The 12,781-nt window shown below is 40.7% G+C and overlaps 2 protein-coding genes across 2 annotated transcripts; one reads left to right on the top strand and one right to left on the bottom strand.

Moving 5' to 3' along the window:
• Positions 1-4,341: 4,341 nt before the first annotated feature.
• lim2.3 (lens intrinsic membrane protein 2.3) lies at positions 4,342-5,480 on the top strand. The gene is made up of 4 exons (XM_054604212.1): positions 4,342-4,516; positions 4,939-5,088; positions 5,177-5,311; positions 5,397-5,480. Exons 1-4 carry the CDS (start codon positions 4,342-4,344, stop codon positions 5,456-5,458), a joined length of 522 nt encoding a protein of 173 aa, XP_054460187.1. The 3' UTR covers positions 5,459-5,480.
• Positions 5,481-6,907: 1,427 nt separating this feature from the next.
• hspa8b (heat shock protein family A (Hsp70) member 8b) lies at positions 6,908-12,574 on the bottom strand. The gene is made up of 9 exons (XM_054596907.1): positions 12,449-12,574; positions 10,251-10,460; positions 9,958-10,163; positions 9,678-9,830; positions 8,256-8,811; positions 7,941-8,143; positions 7,639-7,837; positions 7,314-7,546; positions 6,908-7,203 (listed from the first exon to the last, which is right to left on the bottom strand). Exons 2-9 carry the CDS (start codon positions 10,453-10,455, stop codon positions 6,994-6,996), a joined length of 1,965 nt encoding a protein of 654 aa, XP_054452882.1. The 5' UTR covers positions 10,456-10,460; positions 12,449-12,574; the 3' UTR covers positions 6,908-6,993.
• Between the last annotated feature and the right edge of the window lie 207 nt (positions 12,575-12,781).

Here is a 12,781-nt window from a genome sequence, read left to right as displayed (position 1 = left end):
AATCAGTTCATAAATGCATGTCTTAAAGTGAAACCCTCTTCAGCAGATCAATGTGAAACCAGCCTTCTCGTGGAAAGTGAAGAGAAAATATAACAAGTGTTTCCCACAGGATTTTGTGAGACTATTTTGGGTGGATCTCAGACCCCCTGGGGTGTCCGTAAGTCAAAATAGAAACTACTCCATAAAACATAAGTGGTGCAAATTCAAACCGGACCAATATTGAATTAGAGAAACCATGCCTAAACATTGACACTTTCAGGATCACAATACATTATAAACTGAAGCCGCAGGGCCAGTAGGGGATTATCCTGCTAAAGTGTATCTATACCTGCTCTACAGGTGTTCATTTCAATCTGACCATGTAGGATCTAAAAACTAAGCAGGAGCTGCTGGTGTCATTACCATTATGGAAAGGAGATTATTTGTAAATCCCCTTTGACAACAAAACAATTCAAATGCTTTACATAAGACATAAAAAAGCCATCCAACATAAAAGGCAATATAACCAAACAGGAAAGATAAAAAGTGAAAAACAAGCTGTAGTATGTCCCAAATACAATGTAATAAAAAGTATGTCCCAAGTACATGTAATGTCCCAAATACAATGTAATAAAAAGTATGTCCCAAGTACAAGTAATGTCCCAAATACAATGTAATAAAAACAAAATGTTTTTATTACATTGGATCACATAGGACAGATGATTATGTAAGCATTCTGGATCAGGGATGCCTGATGATAGAAAATGGATTTGGGAAACTTCTTGGTAAGATATGAAGATGATATGGCTGAGCAGGTAAAAAACCTAATCATTTAAATCAGAATCTCACAGTGAATTAAGATCATGATCATCATGGCAAACTGGCAACACACCAATTCATGTGAGACAAAATCCAACTAATGATGAGTCGTTGCTGCACGACTGAATAAAAGTCCCCATCTAGTGGTCATAAATGAGACACGCATGGTGACTGTTACGCCCAGTGACCCCATTACATGTGCTGTATTTTGTCTGTTATCAGTTAACCCTCCAGAACTTAAAGCTGCTGCACTTTGGGTGGAATTTAATTTAACGTATCAGGACATCTCAAGTTTCCAGCTTTTATTTTGATTCTCAAATCATCATCAGAAGCAGGAAGATGTGTCAGTAAAGTAAACATCAGCTGGAAACAGGTTAAAAGAAATCTGTTTTCACAGAAAACAGTTAGACTTGTCCTTGCAGGAATGGACAGTTGTTATTTCTAACACTTAACTTGTCATTAGCAGATATGAATCTTTTCTGAGCAGTGGTCTAAAAGTTCCAAGGAACTAACTACATGATGTTGATAGCATTGTGCTGTCGGTCTATTTAACTGTTTAGCCCTGTGGACATGATATCCTTGCACCAGATCAATTTAAATAAAGTGTGTCTTTATAGCTATAGGCTGTGTGTAAATGTGTTCATTGTTAAGCTTGATATCTTTGTTTAGTTGTATGTCTGTATTTGTATATTGTCCTGGGAATTTAAAGTATATTGAGTTTACTTAGAACTGTCTCAACATATTTGGCCATTACATATTTTAGGCCAATCAGTGCGAACACCTGCAATTTATTAGCTGATGATGGTTCTAAATGAAATTAACAAAAGCTTGAAAAAACAAATATTTTTAGGGGCAACAGTTGCTGCTCTTAGATGTAAATCAAGTGTTTTTTCCGATTTATTCCAAAACAAACTTTTCATAATTCCAGCGACTGATGACTCTGATCATGACCCTGATTAAAGGTCATCTACCATTCCTTCCTCAGTGTTTCAAGAGCAACACATCTTCATATACAGCCGTGGCCAAACATTTTGAGAAGTATTGGTTTTCACAAAGTTTGCTGCTTCAGTGTTTTTAGATCTTTTTGTCAGATGTTACTATGGTATACTGAAGTATACTTAAAAGCATTTCATAAGTGTCAAAGGCTTTTATTGACAATTACATTAAGTTTATGCAAAGAGTCAATATTTGCAGTGTTGACCCTTCTTTTTCAAGACCTCTGCAATTCGCCCTGGCATGCTGTCGATTAACTTCTGGGCCACATCCTGACTGATGGCAGCCCATTCTTGCATAATCAAAGCTTGGCGTTTGTCAGAATTTGTAGGTTTTTGTTTGTCCACCCGCCTCTTGAGGATTGACCTCAAGTTCTCAATGGGATTAAGGTCTGGGGAGTTTCCTGGCCATGGAACCAAAATGTCGATGTTTTGTTCCCCGAGCCACTTAGTTATCACTTTTGCCTTATGGCAAGGTGCTCCATCATGCTGGAAAAGGCATTGTTTGTCACCAAACTGTTCTTGGATGGTTGGGAGAAGTTGCTCTCGGAGGATGTTTTGGTACCATTCTTTATTCATGGCTGTGTTCTTAGGCAAAATTGGGAGTGAGCCCACTTCCTTGGTGTGATATTGGTTGTAGTTTGGATGCCTCTTTGTGCTGTGCGTCTGTTGTGGTTCCAGCTTTAAAGTCTGTCCACCTGAACATTGATGGTCTCTTCCTTGGCTGACATGGCTGCTTTTTTGTTTTCAAACATTTTCACACATGCTGACATTCATGATTACTGACTCCATGTTTGTTTTGTTTGGTTAAGGTTATCCTTTCAACAAATGTGCTTCTTTATTACTTTAACACTCGTCTGGTCTCCCATTAATGTTAATGCCTCTGAGGCTGGTTGTAACACCACCTGTGTGGGAATTGTTAAACAGCGAATTAACGTAATGTCAGATGTTAAATCCTGTTATTTTCTGTTTATTTTTTATCTGTGCAATGTCATAGTAGTTGCCCAACCATTGTTTCCACCTTAAATGCCACGGAGTTTACTTCACCATCAAAAAGAGACTGAATTTCTCACCCACAGGTCTCTCTTTCAACTCCCACTCTCTACAAGGTGCTGCAACAAATGTATCACTTGTATGTACTGTATAAAACTGTATAAACCAAATCTAATAGCTGCCCGCCATCCAGTTCATCTTACTCTCTTCTGTCACGTCATCTTTACGCATCTTGTCCTGCGAATTTTATTTATTTATTAAGTTTAATATAACATGTGTTTTATTTTATGAATGTTTGAGCAGTTTTTAAAAAAAATGTAATAATAATAATTTCAATTTGTCTTTCCATTGTTAATATGAGGGATGGAAAGACATTAAATGCACACTGTAGTGATTGCAGCTGCTTAAGTATAGTGATCATTTATACCGCATGCCTGAAAATGATTGATTAAATGTAAATGAGCAAATTGCACAACTTGAATTATAATAATTTGTACACAAGGTGGTATAGAGAATGCTTTAAGGCAGAAATGACCTGATTTTGATTAGAAATGTGTTTTGGGTAAATTATTCTGTCTATTCTGTTAAATGCACTTTTCCAGCCATGGCCATGGGGAAGCCTATTGCAGGCCATGAGTTTACTGTGTGTGGTTGTGCTGCATTTTGAATTAAAAGCCCTGTGTCATCAGTTGTGTGCAGCGCTTTGACAATTTTGTATTTTCAGCAGATTCCCTAAAACACAAAACTCATCCTCTGTGATTGGTTGTGGCTCAGCATGCTCCATTGTTCCATCGGCCCGTTTGTTCGCTTGGTTTCCTACGCACAAACAAAACTTTCCTGCCTGCCCTGCGCAATATTGGGCTCCTCTGTGCTTTGATAACCCGAAATATTGGAATCTCTGACTTTTTCTGAGGGAAGAGAGATTAAGGTAGGTCATTAACCTCAAAACATTGTGTGAAATGATGTATTTGTGTGTTAAAAGTTCTCCTCATTCTTGCGATTGATAGTTAACCTGTTTGAACTCTAAATTTTCTTTCCATTATTGCTTTAAGTAGCTTGGGGATTGGGGAAACTCCGTTTTCATGAACTATTACAACTCAAGATGGCTTAATTTATGAATGCAGAATTGAATTTTAGAAAACAATTATATATTTCTAACTAATCATTCCCCAAAAAATGTCCCATAGTTAAGCATTACTTGTAAGATATCTTTGGAAACCCAGTATTCTTGCCATGAATTGAACATTTACAATTTTTATGGACCCACCTCTCAGTCCATCAGGTTAATGACTGTCAGACTTCTTGGCTTCTTGTTCACCATGTACATTTCCTCTGTCACATCCTAGTGACTACTGTTTCTATAATCATGTCAAGCTCCAGTATAACATTTGTGACATCCTGCTGAATGTATTAAGATATTGTTTTATTCATATTCTGTGTTACCCCATGCTCTGTAACAGGAAGTGCCTACTTTAATTGGTATAGGAGGGGACAGATGTTTGCGAGTCCCTGACCTGCTCTCTTTTCTCTCCATGTGTCAGTCAGTTTTTTTGGCAGGATGTACAGCTTCATGGGAGGTGGGTTGTTCTGCGCTGGAGTCGGGAACATACTCCTCATTGTCTCCACGGCAACTGACTACTGGATGCAGTACCGTCACTCCAGCAATTACATGCACCAGGGCCTATGGCGGTACTGTGTTCCCGGGAAATGCATGACACACACAGACAGCATCGGTAAGGTTCACTGGGCATCTCCCACTGCATGTGTCCTCATTTTTATTTATTAGTTTGCTGACAACCAGTCTGTGAACTTCATACTAACCCGAATCAATACTGTATTTCATGTAGTGGACAGGTTATGTTTTTGACTAAGAAATAGTTTGTACTTTCATTTGCACCAGTCATACATCACAAACTTTAGGTAAAATAAGTCATTTTCAGTCATCTATCATCAAATTAGGTGCAAATCCATTCCCAAACACTAGATGGCAAACTAGAGCTATCTCCTATAGAAGAAGAAAACTATGAATAACTGTGAAGATAACATGGATGTGTCTACAAAAGTTGTGTGTATAAAATAGAGAAAGACATTCAGAATCCTGCATATAGTGCTGAACAAACTTTTTAGGTCTGGTTTCGTCTCCTCTCCCCCACAGCGTACTGGGATGCCACCCGGGCCTTCATGATTCTTTCCCTGCTGGCTTGTTTCATTGGCATTGTGATCGGCGTTATGGCCTTCATCCACTACTCCTCCTTTGACGGGTTTGACAAGACATTTGCAGCTGGCATCCTCTTCTTCATCTCCTGTAAGCTTCTCCACTATGGCTTCATGCAAATCTCTCTCATGTAGTGCAAACTTTCACCTGTTAAACCCTAATGTTTTGTCTCGTGTAGGCTTCTTTGTGTTGCTGGCCATGGCTGTCTATACAGGAGTGACAGTGAACTACTACGGTAAACGCTATGGCAGCTGGCGATTCTCCTGGTCCTATATAATGGGCTGGGTGTCAGTGGTGCTCACATTCTTCTCAGGTATGCATCCTACCTCATTGAAAACGCGTTGATGTTCCTCATTATTTTGTTCATATTATTCATTAATCTGATTATTCTCTTCTAGGTATCTTCTACATGTGTGCCTACCGGATGCACGAATGCCCAAGAAACTCTAACTCACGCTGACCTACCAAAGACTTCAACACACACATCAGCACTGGTCCATGATATATGGCCAAGAAGAACCAATACTGCTATGAACTTTCTAACTACTTCCTGTTAACCTGAATATTCATGAATAAGCAAAATAAATGAGAAAGAGGAATGTTGTGTCTATTGTCTCTCTACATTGATTTGGAATTCATTTCAGAAGAGGTGCACAATGTTGTACACCAGGGTTGGAGCTGATAACAGAATGCTTAGAGGGAAACATGAATTCACCATGAGATGAGTGTGTATAAACACCTATTTGATGCACAGATAAATGTAATCACCAAAAGCCCACTTTCAAAACCAAGCACACTTGAAGTCAACATCACACAATCCACTAAAGTTGCTTAACTTTGTGTTGATTTTGGCGGTCTCTATGGAGGAAAGCGGAAGTTTTTCTGAGCACCAGACTCCCTTTAGAAAACCCCGAATTTTACTGCAGCAGGGACAGTCTGCTCTACTCCCTCCTGGATCTGTCTCCTTTGCCTCTCTTCCCTCCTGCGGGTCCAGCAATACCTTTCTGGTCTTCAAGCAGCGTGGTGTCTGTGCTGCCTCCCAGCTGGGACCAGCAGAACACCGGGGCAAAGCTCAGCTCCTGGCTGGAGGAGGAGTAGCCGCTGTCATACGCTGATCTCTCCTCCTCCCGCTGGAGCTTCCAGCTGTAGGTGGAAGCCTGCAGCTTAGTCAGATCTTCGTCTTCACCGGCAGCGTGGTGTCGTTGTCATTGGCTCCCAGTGGGGACTGGAGGAACAGCGAGCAGGAGCAGCTAAAATGCCGTCTGAAGGTGGAAGACGGCTGCAAAGCCAGATCTGGGTCACTCCGGGGCGGGCTGAATGCTGGCGGAGGCCCAGCTTGATTTTTAGCTGGTGAGGTTTGGTGAACCTTTATGATTTTGCAGGAATCTGATGCAGTGGTACAGATTACTAGACAAGTATTAAGAATAATATTAAGAAATGGTCTCTTGTCTTTTCTTATATAAGTCACACAGAGGCATCAGTATCAAATTGAGAACGTTCATAACCAGTTAAAAGTTCCTCACAGTATCTTTTATAGTTGGATAATTTCTGAGAAAAATGGTATTTAGTAGAACAGGTGTGTACAATATATACTGTAACACCTAAAATCATTAGAGTAAATTGCAATTGTGGCTTTTATAATTAAGATTATAAAAAAGAGTCAGTTTAAAGATAAAAAAAACTTTATTTTGTTTCATTTGCAAAGTACTTGGAACATACTCTAAAAGAAAAACACACTGTGGTAATACAAACATTACTGGATGCAACACAGCCGCTTGAAAAGACCGCCAACCAGAAAAGCCACAGTGATAGTGTTGCCTTAAGCCTGGTGTTCAGACATTATCAAAACAATCCCAAAGAAGCTTCTTTAATGGTTCTGAAGGAAACGTATTAGATTTAGATAACTCAAAGATATTATGACTGTGATCAACCTTCACACCAACCTCCAACAAAAGGAAAGAGAGCAAGCTCATGCAAGTTTGGTAAACCTCTAGTTTAGTCAACCTCCTCGATGGTGGGGCCGGAGGATGCTCCCCCTCCAGGAGCACCACCAGCTCCGCTGAAGCCGCCTGGCATCCCTCCTGGCATTCCCCCTGGCATCCCAGCTGGCATCCCTCCTGCATTCTGGTACAGCTTGGTCATGATGGGGTTACACACCTTCTCCAACTCCTTCTGCTGATGCTCAAACTCGTCTTTTTCTGCATACTGAGAAAAGGTAAAAAGAAGTAAAGTATCCCTCTGATGCCAGCCTGACAGATACTTTTACACCTATGCCAATGAAGTTAAAAAAACACAAAGAATCCTCAAATTCACACCTGGTTCCTGTCCAGCCAGCTGATGACGTCGTTACACTTCTCCACAATCTTCTGTCTGTCCTCGTCGCTGATCTTCTCCTTCAGCTTCTCGTCCTCCACAGTGGACTTCATATTGAAGGCGTAAGACTCCAGACCATTCTTGGCAGACACCTTCTCTCTCTGCACATCATCCTCTCCCCTGTACTTCTCTGCTTCCTGGACCATACGCTCAATGTCCTCCTTGCTCAAGCGACCTGATGGATTTTTTGAAAAGAACACAAAGCTGAATATCGTACGTCAAACTTCACAATTCAGATAAAGTGTTTAAAGTTCTTCTTCAGTTTACCTTTGTCGTTAGTGATTGTGATCTTGTTTTCCTTCCCGGTGCTCTTGTCAACCGCGGAGACATTCATGATGCCGTTGGCGTCAATATCAAAGGTCACCTCAATCTGAGGAACCCCTCGGGGTGCAGGGGGGATTCCAGTCAGCTCAAATTTCCCCAAAAGGTTGTTGTCTTTGGTCATGGCCCTTTCACCTTCAAACACCTGCGGATATAACATCAGTTCAACTCATTAATTCATATTTATTTGAAATGAAAGCGATTAATCTATAATCATTGTTATTTTTAGATTAATATGGTGGTCATACCTGAATGAGCACACCAGGCTGGTTGTCTGAATAGGTGGTAAAAGTCTGGGTCTGCTTCGTGGGAATAGTGGTGTTCCTCTTTATCAGAACAGTCATGACTCCTCCAGCAGTCTCGATGCCCAGAGACAAGGGGGTCACATCCAGCAGCAGCAGATCCTGAACATTCTCTGATTTGTCGCCTGACAGGATGGCTGCCTGCACAGCTGCAGAACAAATGACGTTTTTCACTTGCTGCTAATGTCTTCAATCTCTTTGTCAGGATTTCGAATTAGTATAAATGTGTGTCTGCTATATCTATGGACATGAAGGGGTTACCTGCACCATAGGCCACTGCTTCGTCAGGGTTAATGCTCTTATTGAGTTCCTTCCCGTTGAAAAAGTCCTGCAGCAGCTTCTGGATCTTGGGAATACGAGTTGAACCTCCCACTAAGACAATGTCGTGGATTTGAGCCTTGTCCATCTTGGCGTCACGGAGAGCCTTTTCCACAGGGTCCAGGGTTCCTCGGAACAGGTCTGCATTCAGCTCCTCAAACCGGGCCCTGGTGATCGAGGTGTAGAAATCGATGCCCTCGTACAGAGAATCGATTTCAATGCTGGCCTGAGTGCTCGATGACAAAGTGCGCTTGGCCCTCTCGCACGCTGTGCGCAGCCGACGAACCGCCCTCTTGTTATCGCTGATGTCTTTCTTGTACTTGCGTTTGAACTCGGAGATGAAGTGGTTGACCATGCGGTTATCGAAGTCTTCTCCACCCAAATGTGTGTCGCCTGCTGTGGACTTGACCTCAAAGATGCCATCTTCAATAGTCAAGATGGAGACATCAAATGTGCCACCGCCCAGGTCAAAGATGAGGACATTTCTCTCAGCTCCCACCTGTAGTGTGAAATCATAATGTAATTAAAGTTTATTGAAAAAGGCTTAACTGGTGTCTTTTTAGGCTTCCGGGGTTAGGTGCGACCACCAGTGCTTCACGTCGGTGTTATTTTTTTGTTAATCTTGTGTAGCGTGTTGATGACGCTAACCTTTTGAGAATTAGAAAAGATCAATTTCTAAATATGGTTCTTACAAATTGTTGGTGTGCAAATTAACACTGTGCTGCTACTGCTTTCTGTGAATAGTGTCTCAACCAGTGGACATGAAGCCGCCTTACTTCCATACACCAGAGATCCACTGGATTTTCTCCTCCCTACATCACACTGTCAAATGTGGGATCTCTTAACAAATTGAGGAGTTGATTGCGCTCAAACTTTTACGCTAAAATTGACGTATGGTGTACATGGTATCAGCAACTGGGGGATAAGACAAAAAGAAAAGATTCTCCAGAAGTACAAATACGGCACGTGAAATGATTGGGAAAGAGCAAAGACAACGGGGTTGTATAAATAAAATGCAGGTTAAACAATAAGCATGACTAATTGTGACTGATCCTGTTCATCTCCTTTTTTAAAAATTCAGTAAACTGCCCTCAGGAAGACGCAATAGACATGCCGCAGCAACCAAGAACATTAAAAGTGAAAACCATTCACACTGGACGATGATTCATGTATGTACTTGTGCTGTGTGTTGGATGTATTGTTATTTATTGTCTGTATAGTGCAAATTGTGCTATTTATTGTATGTTTTTTTTATTTACTATGATGTTTTAACCAACCTGTGAAGGTGAAGGCCCATTGCCACATTTGTGGACAATAAAGATTATTATTTTCTTAAAGACGGCTGTAGCAGAATAATTATTTTACCTTTTTGTCCAGGCCATAAGCAATAGCAGCAGCAGTCGGCTCGTTGATAATACGAAGGACATTGAGCCCAGAAATGGTCCCTGCATCTTTGGTGGCTTGGCGCTGAGAGTCATTGAAGTAGGCAGGCACAGTCACTACGGCATTTGTTACAGTCTGCCAGAAAAACATGGTTACAAGTTACAGCAGTTAATGAGACATAAATTCTCAACAAGTACAGTTAATCATATTAAAGTTACTACAAGGAACTTTAATTTTGTAAAAACACAACACACAGGTGTACCTTCCCAAGGTATGCCTCTGCAATCTCCTTCATTTTAATTAGCACCATGGAGGAGATCTCCTCTGGGTAGAAGGTCTTGGTCTCTCCCTTGTACTCCACTTTTACTTTAGGGCGTGTTGCATCATTGATGACTGTAAATGGCCAATGTTTCATGTCCGACTGGACAACCGCGTCATCAAACCGACGTCCAATAAGACGCTTTGCATCTAAAAAGGACAACAAAATAAATGCATTAAATAAGCAGAAACGTCAAAGTTAACTTATCATACTTGTTTAACAAAAGCGTTTCCTACCAAATACTGTGTTGTTGGGGTTCAAGGCCACCTGATTCTTGGCTGCGTCCCCGATCAGCCTTTCAGTGTCAGTGAAGGCAACATAACTGGGTGTGGTCCTGTTTCCCTGGTCATTGGCAATGATCTCAACTTTGCCATGCTGAAACACTCCTACACAGGAGTAGGTTGTGCCCAGGTCAATGCCGACTGCTGGTCCCTTAGACATGGTTCCTGAAAGTATGGAAGTTATCAGCTGTTAATCATATATTGGCACTAAACTGAACATCTGAGTATAAGACAGATAATGTTACTGTTGGCCGCCACCATGATGCACATTTGTAGTATGGTGTAATGTGGCTATAATCAGAGTCTGAGCATCTCCAACAGAAGTGGAAACAAACTGTCTCAGTGAAGTGAATGTCCGCAGCACCTGTTTTCAAGCCTCCCACGTTTGACAGGTTGGTAAGGGCTGCCTTTATTATGGCAACAAAAGAGAAACAGGGAGGAGAGGGCCTTTGGATGCAGGTTTACTGTAGCTTGACAACCACACTTAACTGCCATTTCATTAAATATCTAATTATTTTATTGTTAGATTTATAAGTTAATCAACTGAAAAGTATTCACCCACTTTTTAAATTATCAATGAATTGTTTGTGTCATTTCTTTTCAAGAAAAAATGCCAAACTTTGATGATTTTCTGCTGTTATCTGTCTTCCATGATTGGAAACTTAATATCTTTGGGTTTGAGAAAAAAAACAAGCAATCAGAGTATGTCAACCTGGGCTGTCTGATGTTCTACTTGCCATTTTATTATATAATATTTGTATTAACTCTCTTGTGAATTGACTTAAAAAAAAAGTACAGTCACCTAGTACTTTGTTTACTAGTTACTGGGATAATTTGCTGAGTTACACCATATCAAATCTGGAAAATTAGCTGGCGCAAACAAAGTTATCAAGATGACTCAGCTTAGCTGTAACTTCCTGGAATAGGCCCGATGTTTACTGTTGCCACAGCAGCAGAGTATCAATATAATATTATATAAGCCTAATGGTAAGCCCCATGGGAGATCATTGCAACAAACCTAGGCAATGCTTCTCATACTAGGAGGGGCAGGCTCCTCTAGTGGGGCACCATGTAGGGCCCTTGAAACCGGGTGCACATGACAGGGAGAAAATACAGGCAAATTAGGTCTGATACTATTAGTTGTATCATTTATAAGTAATCAGAATATTAATCTGCAACTATTTTAACTATCAGTTAAATGCTTTAATCACTTTTGCAAAATTAAAAAAAATAGATTTTCTGGCTTTCCCACTTATCTTATCTGTTTTATTTATAATAAATCTTCTATATTTTATTGCTGGGTATTGTATTGCTGTTTTATTTTAATTGTCTGATTTAATCCTAGTTTAACAAAGTAAAAGCATTATTATCATAAAGAAATAATAATAATCAAAACAAGACATTGGACTGCAAAAATGTTTGGCTCTGGGAACTTGTTCGCTAGTTTTAATGATAATGAAAATAATACATTTGTTGTCAGGGAGGAAAAGACCAACACGTGAATAGGAGGAAATCTACTTAGCTGTCAAGCCTCGTCTTTTGAGCAAACTCAATATATATTAGGAACTAAAGAGAAACATGCATGTTCATGTTCTAGATAAGCTAGATTCTGTTTTTCCTACAACACTCATTGTCGTTAAAGGAGTTTGGTTTCGGGGCAAGGAGGGTAAACGAAAGAAAACAGATCAACAGCCACTGGGCAGGAGCAGGTTGGACAGCATCGCTGGCTGCAGCACAGAAGGGCGTGTCGTGTCACAGTGCAGGAGGCTGAGAACTTTCTGGACCATTCCTTCAGCTTCTCTGCAACTTGCCCACAGTTTACAAGGCGTTATGTAACCTCTTCTGCAGATGACGTGCATAACTTCAACGCTTAATAGCAACTTTGCAAAAAAACAAATCATTGCAAGCGAGTTTTACAGCATTATTTCATACCTGTTGTTCGTTATAATATGCAGCTTTATCTCAGTAATGGCAAATGGATAACAGTGCTTAATATTGTTAACTAATTTTTTATTTTTTTTGCCGTATTATCAACGTAACGTTAAATTGAGCAGCCCTTAACACTGATTGACGTAATGTTAACGATAGTTAAACGCAACTAATATAACCAGTAAAAGTAACTAAAATACAGTAATCACCTAGTGGATACTCACCTGCGTGAAACTCTTAGTGGGTATTTTAATCGGTGTATAGTTAAAGTAGTTGTTGTTAATACTGCAGGCTGGATTCACCCTGAGGGACTGTCGGTGGATCGGTCCCCTGGTCGCCGCTGTCAGTGTGCGTTGGAGCGGCCGCGCCTCCTCCACTTCACTCCCCCTCAGAACTCTCCAGAACACGGGAGGAGCGACGGCGGCCAATCATCCTCCAGAACAGCCTCTATAAACCGTCCAATAAAAAAAAGGTATGCAGATTCCGTCAGCAGTTGCTACCGAGATATATTAGATTCGAGTATCTTCTAGCAATCACTACCAGGGACTGGTCGATTA

Source organism: Anoplopoma fimbria, chromosome 1 (assembly GCF_027596085.1).
Source record: "Anoplopoma fimbria isolate UVic2021 breed Golden Eagle Sablefish chromosome 1, Afim_UVic_2022, whole genome shotgun sequence".
Classification (NCBI taxonomy): Eukaryota; Metazoa; Chordata; class Actinopteri; order Perciformes; family Anoplopomatidae; genus Anoplopoma; species Anoplopoma fimbria.
This window is presented reverse-complemented; position numbering and strand designations above follow the sequence as displayed.